The 18,276-nt window shown below is 41.4% G+C and overlaps 1 protein-coding gene across 3 annotated transcripts; it reads right to left on the bottom strand.

Annotated features, from left to right (window-relative positions):
* Nucleotides 1-161: 161 nt before the first annotated feature.
* Nucleotides 162-18,256, bottom strand: LOC108082164 (SUN domain-containing ossification factor). 3 transcript variants are annotated; one of them, XM_017177468.3, is made up of 5 exons: nt 17,951-18,256; nt 17,222-17,860; nt 4,709-4,905; nt 2,666-4,641; nt 162-1,747 (listed from the first exon to the last, which is right to left on the bottom strand). In XM_017177468.3, the coding sequence occupies exons 1-5, from the start codon at nt 18,001-18,003 to the stop codon at nt 293-295; spliced, it is 4,320 nt and encodes a 1,439-aa protein (XP_017032957.1). In that variant the 5' UTR covers nt 18,004-18,256; the 3' UTR covers nt 162-292. The 3 variants fall into 3 exon arrangements, with proteins under 3 accessions (XP_017032957.1, XP_017032959.1, XP_017032958.1); XM_017177470.3 differs by lacking the exons at nt 17,222-17,860; nt 17,951-18,256 and adding exons at nt 4,990-5,011; nt 5,090-5,138; XM_017177469.3 differs by lacking the exons at nt 17,222-17,860; nt 17,951-18,256 and adding an exon at nt 4,990-5,266.
* Between the last annotated feature and the right edge of the window lie 20 nt (nt 18,257-18,276).

Raw genomic sequence — 18,276 nt, 5'->3', positions numbered from 1 at the left:
GTCTAAGCTACGCCAAGCAAGCGGACTACAAAATATACATAAGTACTATACTTAAATTTGTTGTTTTTCGCTTAACAGTCATTTGCATTTCACTGCAACACAAAAAAGGAACTCTGATCATTCCGTCTCGAGCTTCTCGTGCCTCCTCTTCTTCGAAAATCTTCAAAAAAAATAATAACAATTTATTTGTACACAACATGTAGAATTAATTTTGCAACACCAATGTAGGGGCCACCGAACTTCGTAATTACAAAAATCTAAAATTATCAAATGGGAAATCACTGGATCCTAGCTAAAAATCAAAGGCCTTGCGAAATAGGTTGTTAAAGGCGCGCTGCTTCTTCTTGGTGGTTGACGAGGTGGTGCTGCCTCCGCTGCCGCTCCCGCTGCTGCTGCTGGCGAGACCAACCCCATTGCCGTTCGGCGTGACCCTGCCCTCGCCAGAGGAGAGAATGGCCTCGCCGAGTATCCGGAAGGAGTTCTGCGTGGCGGTAGCATTGGTATTGAGTGGAAAATTGACCTCCGACAGCGAGGAGCTGTCCAAGCTGGCGCTGGGCAGGCTCTTGCTGGCTAGCTTCACCTGCTGATGCTTCTCGCTCCGCCTCAGACGGTACCACTCCCAGGAGGTGGGCTCGTGCACCGAGTGGCTGTTCTTGATGCCATTATTGAAGGCGTAGCCCTTGTTCTTGCTCTTGCTAAATGGCGATTTGAAAAACGCTGGCGAGGAGAGGCGACGTGACTTCTTAGTGCCCTGCTGCTCCTTGCTCACCGGCTTGCCGCCTCCGTCCACCGTGTCCAGTATCTGGTATCCCGAGGGACCCTCGGGCATGAACTCATTGTACGCCAAATCGCTGTTGGGCAGAAAGTTAGCCAGGTCGTCGTCGTCCAGCATTAGACTCTCGTCAAAGTCACTCTGCGTAGTGGGTTCCTCGGCCAGCTTAGTCTGCGTGAAGCTCGCCGGCGCAGACTCCTGACGCTTGAAGCCCAGCTGCTGTTGCAATGATTTCTTTTTGCCCGCCTTCCCGGAGCTCTGCTTCTGGCTTTTAAGGGTGTCCACATCGAAGAACTTGTCCGCCTGCTCGCCGTATGGTGTTTCAGTGGTGTCCAGACTGCTGTGCCAGGAGTGCTTGGCCCCCTTGCGCCTGTGCAGGGAGCTCCGGACACCGGCACTGAGCATATTGGCGGCAATGTTGTTGTTACTGCCGTAGCACACGGAAATCTTGCGCTGTCTGTTCGAAGGGTCGTCCTGCTGCCGCTCCAGCTCCTGGGCGTTGCTATCGCCGCACTCCTTCAGAATAAGCATGGCCTCCTCGCTGGGACGTCGCTGCTTGGGCGTGGATAGGGTCAGCATCTGTTCGTAGGACTTGCGTCGATCCAACTTGGGCTTAATTGGTGCTACAGGTGGATCGCCTTGCTCCTTTTTCAGGTGTAGCTGCTGACGTCGTAGTTTGCGATAATAGACGGTGCCCAGGACAAGCATAAGAAAAATACAGGTGCCCACGATGATGATGACCAGGATGCAGGCCTGCACTTGGTAGCTCAGCGCCCGCACCTCGCCGGCCAGCTCGGCGCTCTGCTGCTGGAAGAGCTGCTCCTGCTCCACGTAGCGCCGACTCTGGTCCTCCAGCTGGCGCACGGTCAGCGTCTGTTGCGTCAGCGTTTGCTGCAGCTCCTCCACCTGCTTCTTGTAGCGCCGCGAGAGCTCCTCCAGGTACTGTCCCGACAGCGACATGTTCCGTTCGAGCGCCTGTGGAAGACAGAAAGCGTTGTCCAATGCCAGCGGTTAGCGAATGTTGTGTAGGGGGTGTACACAGAGAAAAAATGTGAATTATACTTGAATTTTATTTAATAGAATTATTTAAAATATGAAGATAATTTGTCTACAAAATTGTACACAAAAATGTATTAAACAAAATAAGCAAAAATATTAAAGGAAAACCCCGAATATAGTTGAACTTGAAGGGATTATTTTGCAAAACTAGTATCACTTTTCACTTGTGTAGCTTTAATTGTAGGGATATGAATGGGTTCGCATATGTATGTTGATGACGTCGGTCGGCAAGGTAGCAAACTGGCTAACCTGGCAGAACTGTTACAAGGATGGAGCCCATTGGGCGGAGTCCAAACGGGAAGTGGCTGCCTGGCGCTTGTAATGAGCAGCCAGCACGCAAGTAGACTATAAACAAGTCACAAAGAGAATGGCACAGCGGGAAGTCGACGTGGGAAATACCCTAAAAAATGGTTTAGTCTTTTTTGTTAAAATATAAAGCAGAACTTTACTTTTAAAGCAGTGAAAACATCGGAGAAACCCATGATTATTTTCATGGTAACTTATGGAAAACTACTGAGCAAAAGGGTAGATAATGATTTTGGGTTCACAGCTCATCATAAGCTTATTGTAGGTTTTCAACTCAATGAAATCAGTGCCTCCTTTTGACAATACTATCCTGGTTACCATAATTATAGGACTCTTGGCAAGCGTATAATTTTGCCTCTGTCTTCCTGTGAAGGTTTCTGCGGCTCCACACTCCACACAGTCTGTGTGGGCGGTTGCCTGGGCTAGTTGCTAGTTCGATTTTTTGTTTATTTCTATTTTCCTCACCACGCCAACGGATGACGCACAGGAGTGAAGAGAAAGAGATGATTCCCACTCAAAAACACTCACCTTGATGCGATTCGAGAGCCTGATGAACACACTCTCCGACTGGGCGCCATTTGTCAGCTTCTGCTGCAGATTTACGCCAGATCCAGCTGCTGCGCCTCCAGCCCCAGCGCCCGCCACACCCAAATTGCCGTTGCCACTTACAACTGCAGCCGCAGCGGCGGCTGCTCCACCGCCAGCGGTTATCGACGCCACCGTGGTGGTGGTCAGGAGATTATCAATGCTCTCCCAATTGGCAGGATTTCCCTCCTCGATGACAAGATCGCCATTGGCCGGCGCTTCGCTGGAGGTTTGAGCTCCTGCACTAATTGACGGCGCACTGGATGAGGTCTCCACGTCGCTGGGCTCCAGGGTGGTTGGAATAGTGGGCTCTGGGGCAACTGGTAGTTGCTCCTTGACCACCACTTCCTCGGCTTCGACTGGCACATTGAATATATTCACATCGGCTGGCGTGGAATTGGTGGTGGTGGAAACAGTTTCGCTGGATGTCGATGGCTGAATTTCCAACGAAGGCATCTCCTGGCTAGTCTCAGGCACCACAAACTCCGGGCTTTGCGTTGAGGCCGGCTCCTGGGGCGGGGTCTTCTTCTCCGGGCTTCCTCCTTCGCTCGCCTCACAATCCTGACGAACGCCCGATGATGTGGCATTATCCTGCAGCTGCTCGGGCGGACTGACCTGGTGCTTCATGGCCGTCTGCTGGTGGTGATCGGAGACATTCTGCTCTGCCTCGATGAGCTTGCACATGGCTCCAAGGTGCTCCGTCGGCAGCATGCTGAGGAAATAGCTTTGCTGCCTGCCCATTTTGCTCGATGAATTCGCATCCACCATTAGGCTAATGCCGAAATCTTCTTGGCACACGCGACTCTGCAGTAGATCGGTCCTCAAGCGACTGAGACTTAGCAGAGCCTGTAGCTGCTGGAACTGGCAGGATATCAGGCTGTTGATCCTCTCCACGAGGGTGCTGTTGCAGTTGCTGCAGCTGTAGGCTCCAAAGGCGGGCGTGCGGCAGAGCATCGATTCTTCTTGCCACTTCAGAGCCTTTGTCGGCTTCACCAGGACCTCCGCGGCCTTCTTCACTATCTGCATCACCGCATCGGAGGCGCTCTGGAAGATGCCACCGCTGCCCACCACGGTTGCCTTCTGGCCCTCTTGAGCTCCAAAGTCATCGTAGAAGTCATCCAGATCTTCGCCCGGCCGGATTTCAGTCTCGAAAGCCTCGTACTCGGAGGTTCCAAATACCCTAAAGAGCGTAAGGGGGCAGTAATGCTCGGCGGCGTAGTGCGAGGTGATGTCCACCCGCACAAACTTCCCAAAGAGATGCGGATGCAGATCGAAGGTCTGAAGTGTGCGCTTGTCCTCGCCCGCAAAGCGACCCACATTACTCCACTCCCTGGTGGGAAAGCGCTTCGATACGGCCACCGTGAAGTTTTTGGGCGAGGAGCTGAAGAGCTCAAAGTTGGCCACGTCCACCTTCTGGGCCTGAATGGCCTCGCACAGCTCCACCACGAACCAAATCCGATGGTCGCACGGGCTCAGCATGTACTCATCGGTGGACTGGGTGAGCACATGGTCCGTGTGCTTGGACTCCGAATTGTGGGCTATAATCTTGGCCCCGCAGTCCGGCGAGGCGTAGTTCTTGGAGCGCAGCTTGAGCGTCGGTGGCTTCCGGCTCGTGGAGCCCGTTTTGTTCCTACGCTGGGCCGAATTATTCACCACCTGTTGCTCCAGCTCAATGGCCTGCTCCCGGCTGGCCTCAGCCTCCATTTGCTTCTGTGTCCACTCTGAAAACACGGGCATGGGCACCTCCTCGTTGGCCTTTGTCAGATTCGTTGTTGCCTCTGTTTCATTGGAGGGCAATCCGGGCGCCTGCTCTTCGCTGGTCTCATTGCTATCGGTAAAGGGCGGTGTAGCTTCTGGGGTGGCTAATCCATCCGTTTCGAGGCCTCCTCCAGGATCGTTTATCTTCGGCAGTTGCTCATCTGAAATCAGATAAGATGTAATTTTAATATTTGAAGAAGAATTGTTTGTTATTTTGAGTATTCTTACCCTTTTGAGGCTCATCCTTGGCAGCCTCGTGCAATTTCGGAGGATGATCCTGTGAAGGCGGCTGCTCCTCGTCGCTTTTGTTGCTCGCAGGAGCCTGGACATCATCCAGAATAACCGAATCCAGGCGGTTCTTGATGCGATCCAGAGGCAGCTCTGTGACTGTGACAGTTGGCAGCTCAGTGATGATCTCCGGAAAGCTGCAAATATAAATAATAATATTGACAAAATTAAAACCAAATTGCATATAGAAATATTATGATGTCAAGCAATCAATATCCCACCTCATGAACACCGTTGATATGGCTATTATTTGCGAGAACCATATAATCCAGAAGAATATTAGAAACATGGTCAGGTTGGTTTTCAGCTTTTTCAACTCACAACAAATGAACTTCATAACGAATTGTAGCAGCATTTTTCTTACATTCGATATATATTTTTGGGTCCCTAATTGCGGTTGATAAATGTGATAATGTATTTGGTAAATCAAACAACAAACAGCTGTGACCGTGCTGCGATGGCTTTAATATCCGCAAAGCAAGTAAGAACCCCTAAACAGCCACGTTGGAGTCTTATTCAGCTGATTGCAGCGGAGAGGTAAATATCTAGAGCAAGCCATAATACTCGACTGACTACTGACGGAGGTGCGAAGTATGTAAATATGGAAAACAAATAACTCCACAAGTGACAATGAGAACGTTTTGTTTTTATTGTTTTAACGAGCGAAGCGAACAGCAGCAGCAGCTGTGAAAAAGCTAAGCGGAGAGGTGCGAGAGCCGAGTATTTTGCTCGTCGAACTCAGAAATAATATGAATTCTGAACGATCTTATCAGCTGACTTTCAGTAAGTGGGAATTTTATAATTATTCTTTGGGGTAATTCACAGTTCAAAACGCTTGTCAATCTGAGAATCAAGATTCCTCTCAAAACAAATACACTCGGTATTTAGAAACCACAACAAGAAATACATTATAAATAGAAAAACCATTTATCAACATCTTGTCATTGTGGTGCTTGGTGCTTGCAAATAAATATATTTTTGCAATTTTGACGGATTTTTGGTGTAACAAGAAAGAAAGCTAACTTTGGCCAGCCAAAGATTGTATACCCTTGCAGGTAACAATTAAAATATTTTATAACTAAGCCAAAAATGCATTAATTTCGATTCGGAAAGCAGTTTTGTGTTAGTTTTGATTAATTAAAAAAAACTGCATACCAAATTAAAAATTTTAAGAAACCAAAATTTTTGGAAATTTTTTCTAATTTTAATGATGTAACTAAAATTTTGCAAAAATGGCCAAAAAATTGATTTCTTCCTGGCATATCTAGAAAGATTCCCCTGTTGATGCTGATCAAGAATATATGTACTTTATAGGGTCGGAAAAGTCTTCTTCACTGCGTTGCAAACTTCTGACTGAAATTATAATACCCTGCAAGGGTATAAAAATGGTTTCAAGATCTGACAGGGCAAATGTAAAAGCCATCAAACTAATTAAGCAGACAGCTTTTGCATACAATATTTATCCCATCCAAGGAAATGTGAAGAGTGCGTAAGGTAAATAATTGTGAACAATTTCGGGGGCGTTGACAGTTTATAAATAAATTATGCACGTTGATATAATTATGTCAAGTTGAGACCAAGATAATTTTAATTACGAGATAGCCAAAATATATGCGTCATTTCAATGTTGTAAAGTTTTTTTTTTTTGGTTCATTTTGGTCACTGACCGCTTTCAACAATTCGCGCAATTAATTGCGACTTTACAGGGGGGCCTGAGTAAATTCTTTTAAATATATGCATATGGCACGGAATACGTTCATATATTATGTCATGGCTGCAGCTCTATTGTTGCCAATTAAAATGGTTGAATATGTGTGAATTTCCTGCTTCTTTATTCTGGAGATTAAGTCGCAATGGGACGTTTTACTTTCTCTCTCGCTGGGTTTTCCCATTTCCGTCACAAGAACTTTATTGGGATTAAGGCTTTGAGCACAAGACAAAGTAAATATGCAAATATGAGGTATAAGATGCTGGCAAAGTCTGTTTTATCTAGTTCAGATTGTTCGTTATAGTGAGGTTTATAGAACTCAAGTGAGCTTAAATTTTAAGAGGCTGTTTAAGCTTAAAATTGCCTCTATCGCCTCTTAATATAGATATATTTTATTAGACTAAATAGTTTGCTTAGCTATTTATAACAAATAATCTTGGTTTACCATAAATATTGTTGTTTGTATGGTGTAGAAGAGAAATATTTTGTCCAAATAAATACGAAATCAAATAAACAAAAAAGTATTTCAACAACAATGCCTTTTTGACGTGTATAAACATCAACAAGCGAGCGAGCAGCCAAGACAGATAAAAATGCAATTGAAATTGAAGTAACTGACCTAAGCAAATAAAAGTTGCCGAGACTCGAATACTTAATACCCTAATTTAGATAATGATAATAACAATTATGGTCCTAGAAGCTTAAATGATAATACAAATAAATATTTTGTTAAGAGCTTTTATATCTATCTAATCCATTTATACAAATAAAACAATAAGCTTTACAAGAGTTATAATTTAAACCATAACATATTACATATTTACATATTTTATCTTATAAAAAAAATTCAGTTTTACTTATACCCCAGACACCACCTTACGCCTCTGTACTGTCGTCTCCATTGCATCTTCAGTGCTACAAACCGGAAACTTGAGATGACAGCAGGGACAAAAAAAAATTAAACCTTTGAGTGGACTTGGCCCACCTCAAACCTCTCAAAGCGTCACGAGGCGGCGAAAAATGGTTCGAACGAAGTGAGAAAAAATGCTTTCGAGGGCCGACATGCAACAATTAGCGCACATTTGTATGCATTTTTATTACATAATAAACAAGAGAGTGTCTCTCTTGGTCCGGTCTTTTCTTCCTAAGCTCTTTCAGTTTTTCGTTTAAAGGTCCCAAGCTAATTAACCGAAATTGGCAGCAGTAAGTGATCCCGTTTAGTTCCTCTTTCGCCGGCTGACGGGAAAAGTGTATCAAAAGGTAGCTACACCAAAACCAAAGGAGACTTTCTTGGTCTTTCAAATATGAGTGGGATTTGGAGAAGGCCTTTCCATGGTGAATTTAAAGCTAAACCAATAGGAAACTCTCTTAACTTATCGGATTGAATTACTATTAATGATAATAAAATCCTTAAATATTTTTGAAATGCCTGAATTATATGAGATACTTTTTTTGGTTGCAGTATCTTGGCTAACAGCCTCCAACTCGAATTGTTGTGTGAAGGCGCGAGAAGCCACCCATTTGTGTCGGCCCAACATATGTAAATTCACCTATTATACCAAAGTATTCTATAATAATTATTGGCCTGCGCCGCGAGTCATGTCAACGACGCCCACAATCCTGCAACTCCCGGCTCTGAAGAAGGAAAACTCCCCAGCTGGCTGGCTGTATGAATATATCTATATGCTTATATATATATTTATGACTTGCCTGCCTCAGCCACATTCAAACTGTCTGCCTGGGCAGTAAGTCAAGCCATGTAAGGCATTTTGGGTTAACCTGGCCGTTCCGGCAGTTGCGTTTTACATCTTGCTTTTTTATTTTTTTTCGGTTAACTTGTCTACAAGTTTGTCAGGAATTTCTGGCTTTTCTTTTCGGCTGAATTTTGAATAAATTAATATGTATACAGCACAAAATATTCCAGCAACGATGTGAAAATTGCTTTAGTTTTTTCTGCGTGCGAAAAGTGAAAATACTTGGATGAAGGCAGCAATTTTTTAATGACAGTAAAGGAAATCTAGCTTTATATAGTTTATAATTATTGAGGGAAAACTTTAAAAGGATGAGAATTACTTGGACCGAAGTATTCTTAAAATATGTACATGTACTTTAAATTATGGTTTATTTTTTATTAATATTGATTAAGATTAAGATTATAACAGAAATTTGTGTTCTGATTATTAAAAGATATTTAAATTTCCTTCTTAGTTAACATTTTTCGCTTTCAATTAGCTAAACTGTATTTTCATTAATAAGGTAAACAAAACAAATCAGCTCTTTTAGTGAGTTAATAGCTCATTTAAGTTAATTAATAATTACGGTAATTAAAAGCCCGGCTATGGACCTACTACTGTTAACCCAGAAACCAAATGAAGTTAGACCAAAACAAAATTATAGAAATGAAAACCTAAACACAAATATGATTGCAGTTCTCAATATAAAGATCTTTATATGTTTGTCTGGACTGCAGCCAAAAATATTTATTGTGTCTTTCGTTTTTATTCTCGGGGCAGCATTGAAATGTTTTATGCCCACAAAATATTGCACTAAATCATAACTGCATAAACACTGGCGCATTGGATGCTTAGAAAATATTCTAATGTGGGTGTAATTATTCGAGGAGCAACTATCTTGTGTTTGTTCCTCACAAATCGTACGTTTTCTGTTGACTCTCCGCCGAAATTTGCACACAACTCAGAGGTGGCTAACAAATAGTGATTTGGCTCGCTTATTGAATCAATGAAAAAACTAAACTATAAATATTTGGTGGCAGTTTCGCTTAATGGGCATCCGGTTGGCAGATCAAATACAGACTGAGCCAGCGCCTAAGCCAAATGCCAAAGCCACAATCAATATTTCCACTTGGCAAACAGAAGGTGTTGGCGGAAATAATCGCAATTAAGAGCTATTATTCATATTTACTCGATCGATATGCGAAATCATTTTTAGGCTTTAAATTGTCAACAAAATATTTGGGGATATTGCCTAAGCATGGTCACAGCTGTTTTATTTGAGGACTTTTTTTTAGCAGGAATAGAAATAACATTATAATAAATGTGGGATTTGTATTAAAAAATCGTTTAATTTTAATTTATTTATTTATTATATTTTTTTAAGATAAGAAATTGATTTTTAACAAACCTTTCAATTTTGTTTTAACAAAATAGTTTTATAATCAATATTTACTTTTAAATTTACTTGCTCGAAAGTAAAATTTATGTAATAAATTAATAAGGATATTTATAAATTCATTTTTTATTGCAATTGCAATAGAAATTAAGCTTAATACATTTTCTTTCAACTTTAAAAGGATTATAAAAAAATATTTAAAATAAATATCAAATTCCAAATATAAATATCTATTTAAAGAAATGTATTTCCCAACTTTATCCTGGTATTGTTATTTCTAATCTTGGTGTCGGCGGTTACTTGACAAATCCAAATTTATTCAAGTGTTTTGCGGCAAAGTGCACTGCAGGCACATTCACACACACACGCCAGAGCTTTTTAAGGATCACTAGGATATTCGATAATGGTGCTCCGATTCGCGATCCCCAAAGACACCCACAAACAGGGAGTAAGGATGCGGACGAGGTGGCACCACCGGCGAGGTAGCGGAGCGCACGATCGCACCACTGGAAATCGAAATGGGAACTGAACGTATTACAGAGTCGGCTCTAGGTAATTGTGGTCCAAGTGTGCAGATATATTTGCCGCCATATCACCGAGAAAACGAGCTCCCGCGACACACAGAGAGAAGTAGAGAAAGAGCGAGAGGCAGTCTCCGGAGAGATGAGATGCGATGCGATGGAATGGGAGAGCATTACCTCAGCACTCGAGACATCGACATCGGCATCGTCTCGCAATCACCGACGTGCACTTGCAGTTGAAACTTAGCCTGCATTTTGCCGGCAAACTTGTCGCACAGCCTGCCCTGGTGGGGTGTGCGTGTGTGTGTGTGTGTGTGTTGGCCATGTCTGTCTGAAAAGCTAAGGCGGCTGTGTGCGTCGCCTCAAGTAAAGCCGAATTGATGGCCAGAAAGGAAAGCCCGTGAAGTGCATATGCTTCAAATGCGCTCGGGCCTGACAAGAGCATATTTCATGCATTCACCCAAAATTCCCGGCTACCTAATTTTAAAATAGGCTATTGCTATTCGCAATAACCTTCAAGAAGGCCGGAAATCTTCGAATTCTCGAAATGGAATATTTATCCATTTTTTTACATGATTTCAAATATATATATATATTTTATATACCCATTTTCAGGGATTTAAGTACCTAGAGGTTTTGTGTTTATTAAATTATAATTCTAAATTATAACATAGTTAAACTTTGGATAAAATATACATTTCTAATATATATATATTATTTAAACACATTCCTATGATGATGCCTTTATTACCTTTGTCGTAAAATTAGTAAAAGTCAATAGGATTGTGTCATAAAAAATAACAAATTAAATTTTATGAAAGTTAAGGCCGCAGGAAAATCGAAATTCACTAATTAGGGAAACCTTAGTTTGTTCCAAACTTAGCTTCACATGGCCAAGTCACCGAATAACAAACGAATGTAAATATTAAAATTTGGTTTGTTAAAAAAGGATAGGGAAAAGGCATTTAAATTTTATGTGCCATAACATTCAAGGCTCTCCACCCACAAGGCAAGCGGGAAAATAAATTTGTTTTCTTCTTTAATAATATTTCAGTTTTCCCCAAAAGATTTTCTTTGGTGGGCTGTGGCCGCGCTGTGTCCCTTGCCCGGGGACACAGCTGCAGTTGGGTGGCGGAAAGGTGTCGGAAACGGCTTTAGCCCCCACAATGGATCCCAATCGGATCCTATCCAATCCGTTGTTCCCAGTCCCCGACGCCTGTCTGGGGGTTTGGTCTTGTCTGCGGTCTTGTGACAGGTTTATGTCTAAATCTGTTGGCCAGCCAGGAGCATTAGCATGCGGCGTGGGACCGGGCCCAGAAATGCACCGGAATGGAGGAAATGGGAGGCATGATCTGGCAAATCTAACGATATATATATTTGAATATAAAATGTTTATTGCGCCCGTATGGTTTACGGCCGGCGATAGCGATCGATGGCCAAAAGCTGGAGCCATTGGGCCAATAAATATGTGCAAATATTAAGCCGAGCATAATTGCGAGTGCAGTGAAAAGTGAAATTGTTAATCGTAAATTTCTGCAACGTGGGCTCAGGCGAAGGCTCAGCTCAGACAGTAAACAAATAAGGTCTATAAAAATCAAATTTGCCCCAAACAAAAAAACCGAAAGAGATAAACAGTGACAGTGCCGCCGATTGTCTTTGATGCGTGTGTGTTTAGCAAATTGTTTTGACTCCTTTTGTGCAACGGCTACGGCAAAAAGGTTACAGCGGGCCAAGAGTGTCAATTGAATTGAACGAAGCCAACATCAGTTGCAGTTGCAGTTGCAATCGATGTTGCTGTTGCACTTGCTGCAGCAAACGCCATTGAAAGATAAACACTTGTAATGCGAAAGTGTTTTCGAACCCAAAGCGCTTACACAATGAGGCATGGCAACAGCAACATCAATACTAACAACAGCAACTGCAGCAGCCACACACAACATCAGCGTCCTACACAACAAGATAATAAGGTAACTTTAAAAGAGACCGTTAAGTACTTTATTTGATTAATAAACATTACATTTTATTGTTGTTTTTGTTTACTTTTCATTGTCTATATATTGTTTTGCAATTTTGGATTTGGGCTTAGGGAAGATTCTGGTACAATGATTGTTAAATTATTTAATCTAAAAGGTTTTAAGCAATGTGATTAAATTATTATATTTTATTGAGGTTTTATTCAATTATTTACTTAAATTAAATTGAAATAGTTTTTTTTACACAGTGTACAGCCAAAACTAAGCTCACACACGAGTTGCTAAGTGGTTGAAGTATTGGCAGAGCCTTCAGCTTTGCGAGTGGGCGGTAAGAGGGTAAATCGGGAGGGTAGGTGGGGAGTAGGAGTACTCTAAGCTGCGAAAGAAAGTTGCAATTGCAGCTGGGGATTTTTTGTGGGATTTTTTTTGGAAGCCTCAGAGGGTGGATTCCAGTTCAGAGTTTAGGTCACACCAAAGCAATTGAACTTTGTGTGTAAAGATTGTGATGCCAAGATCCTCGATCGGTAGTTAAGATATTGCTTATTTTTATGTTTTTTCTTTATTTTAGTTAGCTAACATGTTTATTTTGTAATGCAAAATGCAGATGTAGTATCTCTGAATAAAGCTGTTTATCGAAATTACAATAAAATTTATTAAAGGTAAAGGAAGCAATAACAAACATAATAAATATAAATAGATTTTTGACTTCCTTATTGAATAATTTGAATACCTTTGGAGTTTTGTTTAAAGCCACACAACTATATGTATAACTTTTACTGTAACCACTTGTTAAGATTTAACCAACAAATTCCACAATAAATGTAATAATTCCCCAGCCGCCCCCAAAAGTGCAGTCAAAAAACAACTGTTTGTTCGGTTTTCACTAAAGAATTTGAAATTAATTTGTTTAACAACAAAAAGTGTATAATAACTCAAAGTCGCAGCAGCAGCAGCTGCTGCTGCCTGATCCCGTCCCCTTCCTCCCAGTTGGACACCTACGCGTCTCAAACATTTTTCACTCCGCACGATGCCAAAACGTCTACACGTCTACGTCTGTGTCTGGGCCTCGCTCACCCCCTTTTCGCCAGATAATCAGTAACAAATAACAAATGCAAGAGCAACAAGACATGAGAGAAAAATGCCGGCAATAACCGGCTTTTCACGTCAGTCTCTCTCAATCGAGAGAGGGTTTTTTTGTTTTCCGATTTTCATTAGAGAGGCGTCTAAATAAATGAATGAAAAAAGAGCGAAAAAATGCGATAGGAATGCCGGCAAAAGAGACAGGTGAAGGCGTACGACACTGGCTTAATCAATGCAGTTGAACGAGATCAGTAATCGACGATCGCCTGCCGATCAGCGATCAAGCATCCAGGCATCAGCGATCAACGATCACCCATCGAAATTGATTGACGAAAGTCAATGGGCGCACGCTCACAATCAATTAAATATTCGGACTTTGAGGCGAGGCGATAAAATCGGCGAACAATCCATTCCGTCGTGGGCACAGTCTTCAAGACACTGAAAATAATAAAGGTTGCCATTCAAACAAGGGAAGATTATGCTTATTATTAATCAATTTATCCTTTGAAGAGGATTTTACCAAAGCTTTAGATACTCTCTATAAAGAATAAGAATGTCATACAATATTATCAAGAATTCTTTCCGTATCTTTTGAAAGATTTCTCAATTATCAAATTCATTTTTATAATTTTTCCCCGTGCAGCTGCGCTTTACTATGTGTTACACACATGATAATGGCTTTTTGCCAAGTTTGATTACGCTAAACAAGATCATGAAAGCCCAAATTGTAAAGTCTCAACGGTGGAGAGTCCTTTGCATCGAAAGTGAAAGTAATTCCCCGACCGGCGAAAGATTCGCTCGCCGATCACCTGCCAGATACAGATACTACGAGCACTCACACTCACTAACGAATGTGTGAAATGTCTGGAAGGCCAAATGGATTTTGATTCTGTCGGCTGCGTGCTACCCAGAGCTACCGACGCGGCTGGAAAAATTTATTTATGTCTGTCAGGAGGCGCTGGCGAAAATTGTTCGAGGAAAATGCAAAAAATGAAAGTAAATTTCGTACTGATAAAGCCATTTACGGGGCCAGCCAGACACAAACATGACATCAAATCGAAGCCAGCTTTGATTCGAACCCATTTAACACTTTTACCACCCTCGATATAGCCTCGCAATAAAATCGAGTCGCTAGCGATATGGAAATATGCTCAACGAAGCCTTTAAAGGATCTGCCAATAAAAGTTTAGTCTGGCGATTTGATACCTCGTTTTAGTGGTGTGAAGTGGGGTATATTGGTAGACATATCTGTATAACTTGCTTCAAATTTATAATGATTATTTTATGATGTCCTATTTAATTATGTCTTGTTGAGTATATTAATTACTAAGTGGTTTTGTTGAATGACAGTCTTTACAACAGGTATTGTTAAGTCTTACTAACTAATCAGCTTTCATTTTATACGTTTTTCCTGTGCCACTTGTAGCACCCACAGAGCCTGTGAATCGTAAACCGAAGCATGCTTTTTTTCAAGCTTTTTTTTTTGGGATGAATGAAATGACCGGCCGGCCGGCGGAACAGCAACAGATAGGCCCAGCCAGACTGACTGACGGAGGAGGCATTTAGAAAGTACACTCACGCCGAGCGGAGGGGGAAAATAAATTGAAAAACTGTAAAGCAAATTACCGGCAAAAGGCATTGTGACAAGACAACGCGTGGGTGATCGTCGACGCTGCGACTGCGGATTGGAATCGGTATGGAAATGGGTATGGGTATGGGTATGGATACGGGTATGGCTGCAGCGCGATCATGTCTGGACAGAGACAGTTTCGTATATAATTCACATATAGTTTAGCCGCCGGTTATGAAATGCCCCCGAATGAATTATTATTTAAAATATTTTACCACATGTCCGTTTAACTGCTAAAACCTAATAAGCCGCGGGCCATGAATGCACCAAAAATGGCCAAATTTCTAGAGATTTCTAGCTTATTCAAAATAAAATTAATTAATATGTGCATGTTAATTGATTATTTAATTAATAATCCAAAAATGTGTGATCTAAGTTTAAAAGGAAATTTATTTTTTGTTACCAAGGTAATCATTTTACAAATATATTTTAAATATTCAATATTTAGGAATATTTTATCCAATTTAAAGAAAATAAATAAACCTTTTTACTACCTAATTTGGAAGTTACTAAGTTTTTTCCCTATAAATTTACTTCACAATTTCCGACATATATATCTACAAAATACTTTCTCGAAAGCCTTAAATATTCTAGAAATTCCTTGTGACAATAAAAACAAGTTAGTTATCACCAGTAAATAATTACTTAAGCAAATAGCAACAATCAGTTAACACCTTCCAATGACATGTTCAAATAATTACCAAACAAACCATGATGCTGCAGATTAAATAAATCCAAACTGATGAATATGGGAATTATGATAAGATAGCTTACGTACGTAAATGTACGTGCTTGGCGCCGTTAAATGTCTAAAAATAACCCACAGTTACGTAGTAAGTAAATAATTGCACTGCAGTTAATCAATATCAAGTAGCGGAGACCCACAATTCTATCAATGAAACGTAAACAAATGCATAAGCTCCCATATGCATATAAATTCATATATACATATGTACGCGGACTCGTAATACTATATACACCCTGCGGCGAACAAAACAATTATCAACAATTGTAAATGCATTTTCAGAGGCAAAGATTAAGAGCGAACGCTTGATGTCGCGTGCAAATGAGTAAACAGAACACACTGGGAAATGTCTGACAATTGTGAAAAATCGAATATGAATCGTCTGCCACGTAGCCGGTGGTTTGCCCATATCATATGTCCCATCGATAATCACTAAATTGGACAGGTCTATTTTTAGCTAACAAAAGCAAACCCCCAGCAAAACATTTAGCGGTGACCTTGCCAGCGCGTGAATGAGTGAAAGGCATCTTTGATCTCGTCCAGATTTTCATGGGCTACAGCATGTGAACGAACTTGGGTCGTGCCCACATCCCCAAGACGTGACAACAACAACCAACACGGTTTGTGCTGATAAGGGTTTGTCGAGGAAATAAGAACCCCTATATAAGTAATAACCAAATAGCTACTGATAAGAGCTCAAGTTGTAGATGAAGGCCAATGGAATGCTTGCGACACCCTACACGCTTAACCCAATTCATCGACATAGGATACTTATTATATTATGTTTGGTATGCAATAATAAAGGAAAAAGAGAATGGAATGGATACCAGAGAGCCCTAAGATAAATTGAAGCAATTAGATTTTTTTTAGTAAAATTTATTTGAAGTATTAATATCATTAAATCATAACAAAATTTGTAAGATAATATATTGAAAAATGCACCTAAAATATCACCAGAAATATGCTATAAACAGCGATTTAAACAAATCCTTGATATTTTGGTAGATATATAGTAGAAAGCCAATTTAAAATACCGATTGCAAACATATGGAATTCCTGCTTGTGAAGAACAAAGAACAAAGAAAGTAAACAAATATCAAATATCATAACAAAGTTACCCTTCACTTTCTTATCTCCCTCAAAGACCAACAACCTTATCTTACATTTTTTTTTTTTTCCTATACTGAAAAGTAATTTTTTAAAACAATCTTTTAGTGGAACCCTTCATTAATTAATGTTCAAGTAATATGTCACGTCAATTGGGAAATTCTTTCGTATTGATAACTCGAATTACGCCAGCGGGAAATGCTTCACATGGGAACACAAATAAAAAGGCACGTCAGTGGGTCAGGGGAACTTATCAGTTAAAACCCCTGTCCCACCGAATGTCAAGTGCACTTCAACGTAATAAAACAGCAGAGAGTTTTAAACAAATTATTAATGTACATTTTATAAAGTACAATCTCGCATCGTTGAGAACGGAAGCAATTAAACTCAAATAAAGATACATGTTTTTAATATTCATTAATTTCAATAAAAATAAAATAAAATTTTAAAATGAAAATACCATTAATATATATAAATATTATCAGAGTTTAGCCTACAACATTTGAAAAGCCTTGTTAAAGTCCCAAGCAAATGTCCGCGAGTGTGGATCAATAACTTACCTTTCCTTCGCCTGCTGTTGACCTTGCGGGGGCTCCTGCGATTGTTGCGTCTGTTCCTCCGGCGGCCGCTGCCTCTGCTGCTTTGGTTCCTCTAATTGCTGCGATTCACTAACACTATGCACTTCCTCGGCACTATTGCCATTATTATGATTTAATTGATTATTTGGCACTTGGGCGGTGGAGCTAGGGGATGGGGAGGAGGCGTCCGTTGCCTCGTCAAGCGACGACGGCATTTCATTAGCCGCTAAATCAAATTCACTAATATATTCACTATGGCTATTTACACGATGTGGAGGCGAGGGTTTCTCCACGGGCAGGGGCGTAGGCACAGGCACTGACGTGTCCCCAGTTCTTGGCTGGCTGCCAGTCTCGGACTCCGCAGTGGAGGCAATAGGTTCTCCACTGTCTTCCGTTGCACTTTTGGGCACTTTTTCGTCAGGGGGCGCGGGCGGTGGCTCTGGCTTTGGTGGCGCCTCCGTCCTTCGAGGATTTGTGTGCCTTTTTTCAGCTGCATCCGGACTTCCGTGGAAGCCGCCGCCATTTGCAACAACACCATCACCACTGCCGCCAGCAGCGTCTCCCTGGACTCTTCCCTGCGCATCTGCTGCCGCCACATTGTCGTAAAGCCAGAAACAGCAGCTGCAAGAGGAAAAAATGCGGAAAAACCCCTTTTAGAGAAACTCTTCGGAACGAACCACCGGCCTCTGGTGCGAGATCTGGGCCACTCACCTCAGCAGTAGATTTATGTACATAAAGCGCACTAAATGCAGTCGAATGTGCATCGTTTTAGTTGCTCTCGCTAGACTTAATCGCGGCCTTAATCCTTAATTACTACTTTTTCGCAAACCGACGAGGCACGTCTGCAGTGCTTGCAGAATGTATTGATCTACGTTCGCGGTTGTCATTGGCTACATAAGAACACCAAAGTGCATTTTCAATTAAGGCTAGCACGAATTCGTATTGAACTTCATAATTTCTTAGTTAAAAATAATAATAAACTAAAAGGCGCTGCAAAAATGTCAACGCTCGCCTAAAATAACAAAAAACTGGAGATG

This window comes from Drosophila kikkawai, chromosome 2L (genome assembly GCF_030179895.1).
Source record: "Drosophila kikkawai strain 14028-0561.14 chromosome 2L, DkikHiC1v2, whole genome shotgun sequence".
Lineage (NCBI taxonomy): Eukaryota > Metazoa > Arthropoda > Insecta > Diptera > Drosophilidae > Drosophila > Drosophila kikkawai.
This window is presented reverse-complemented; position numbering and strand designations above follow the sequence as displayed.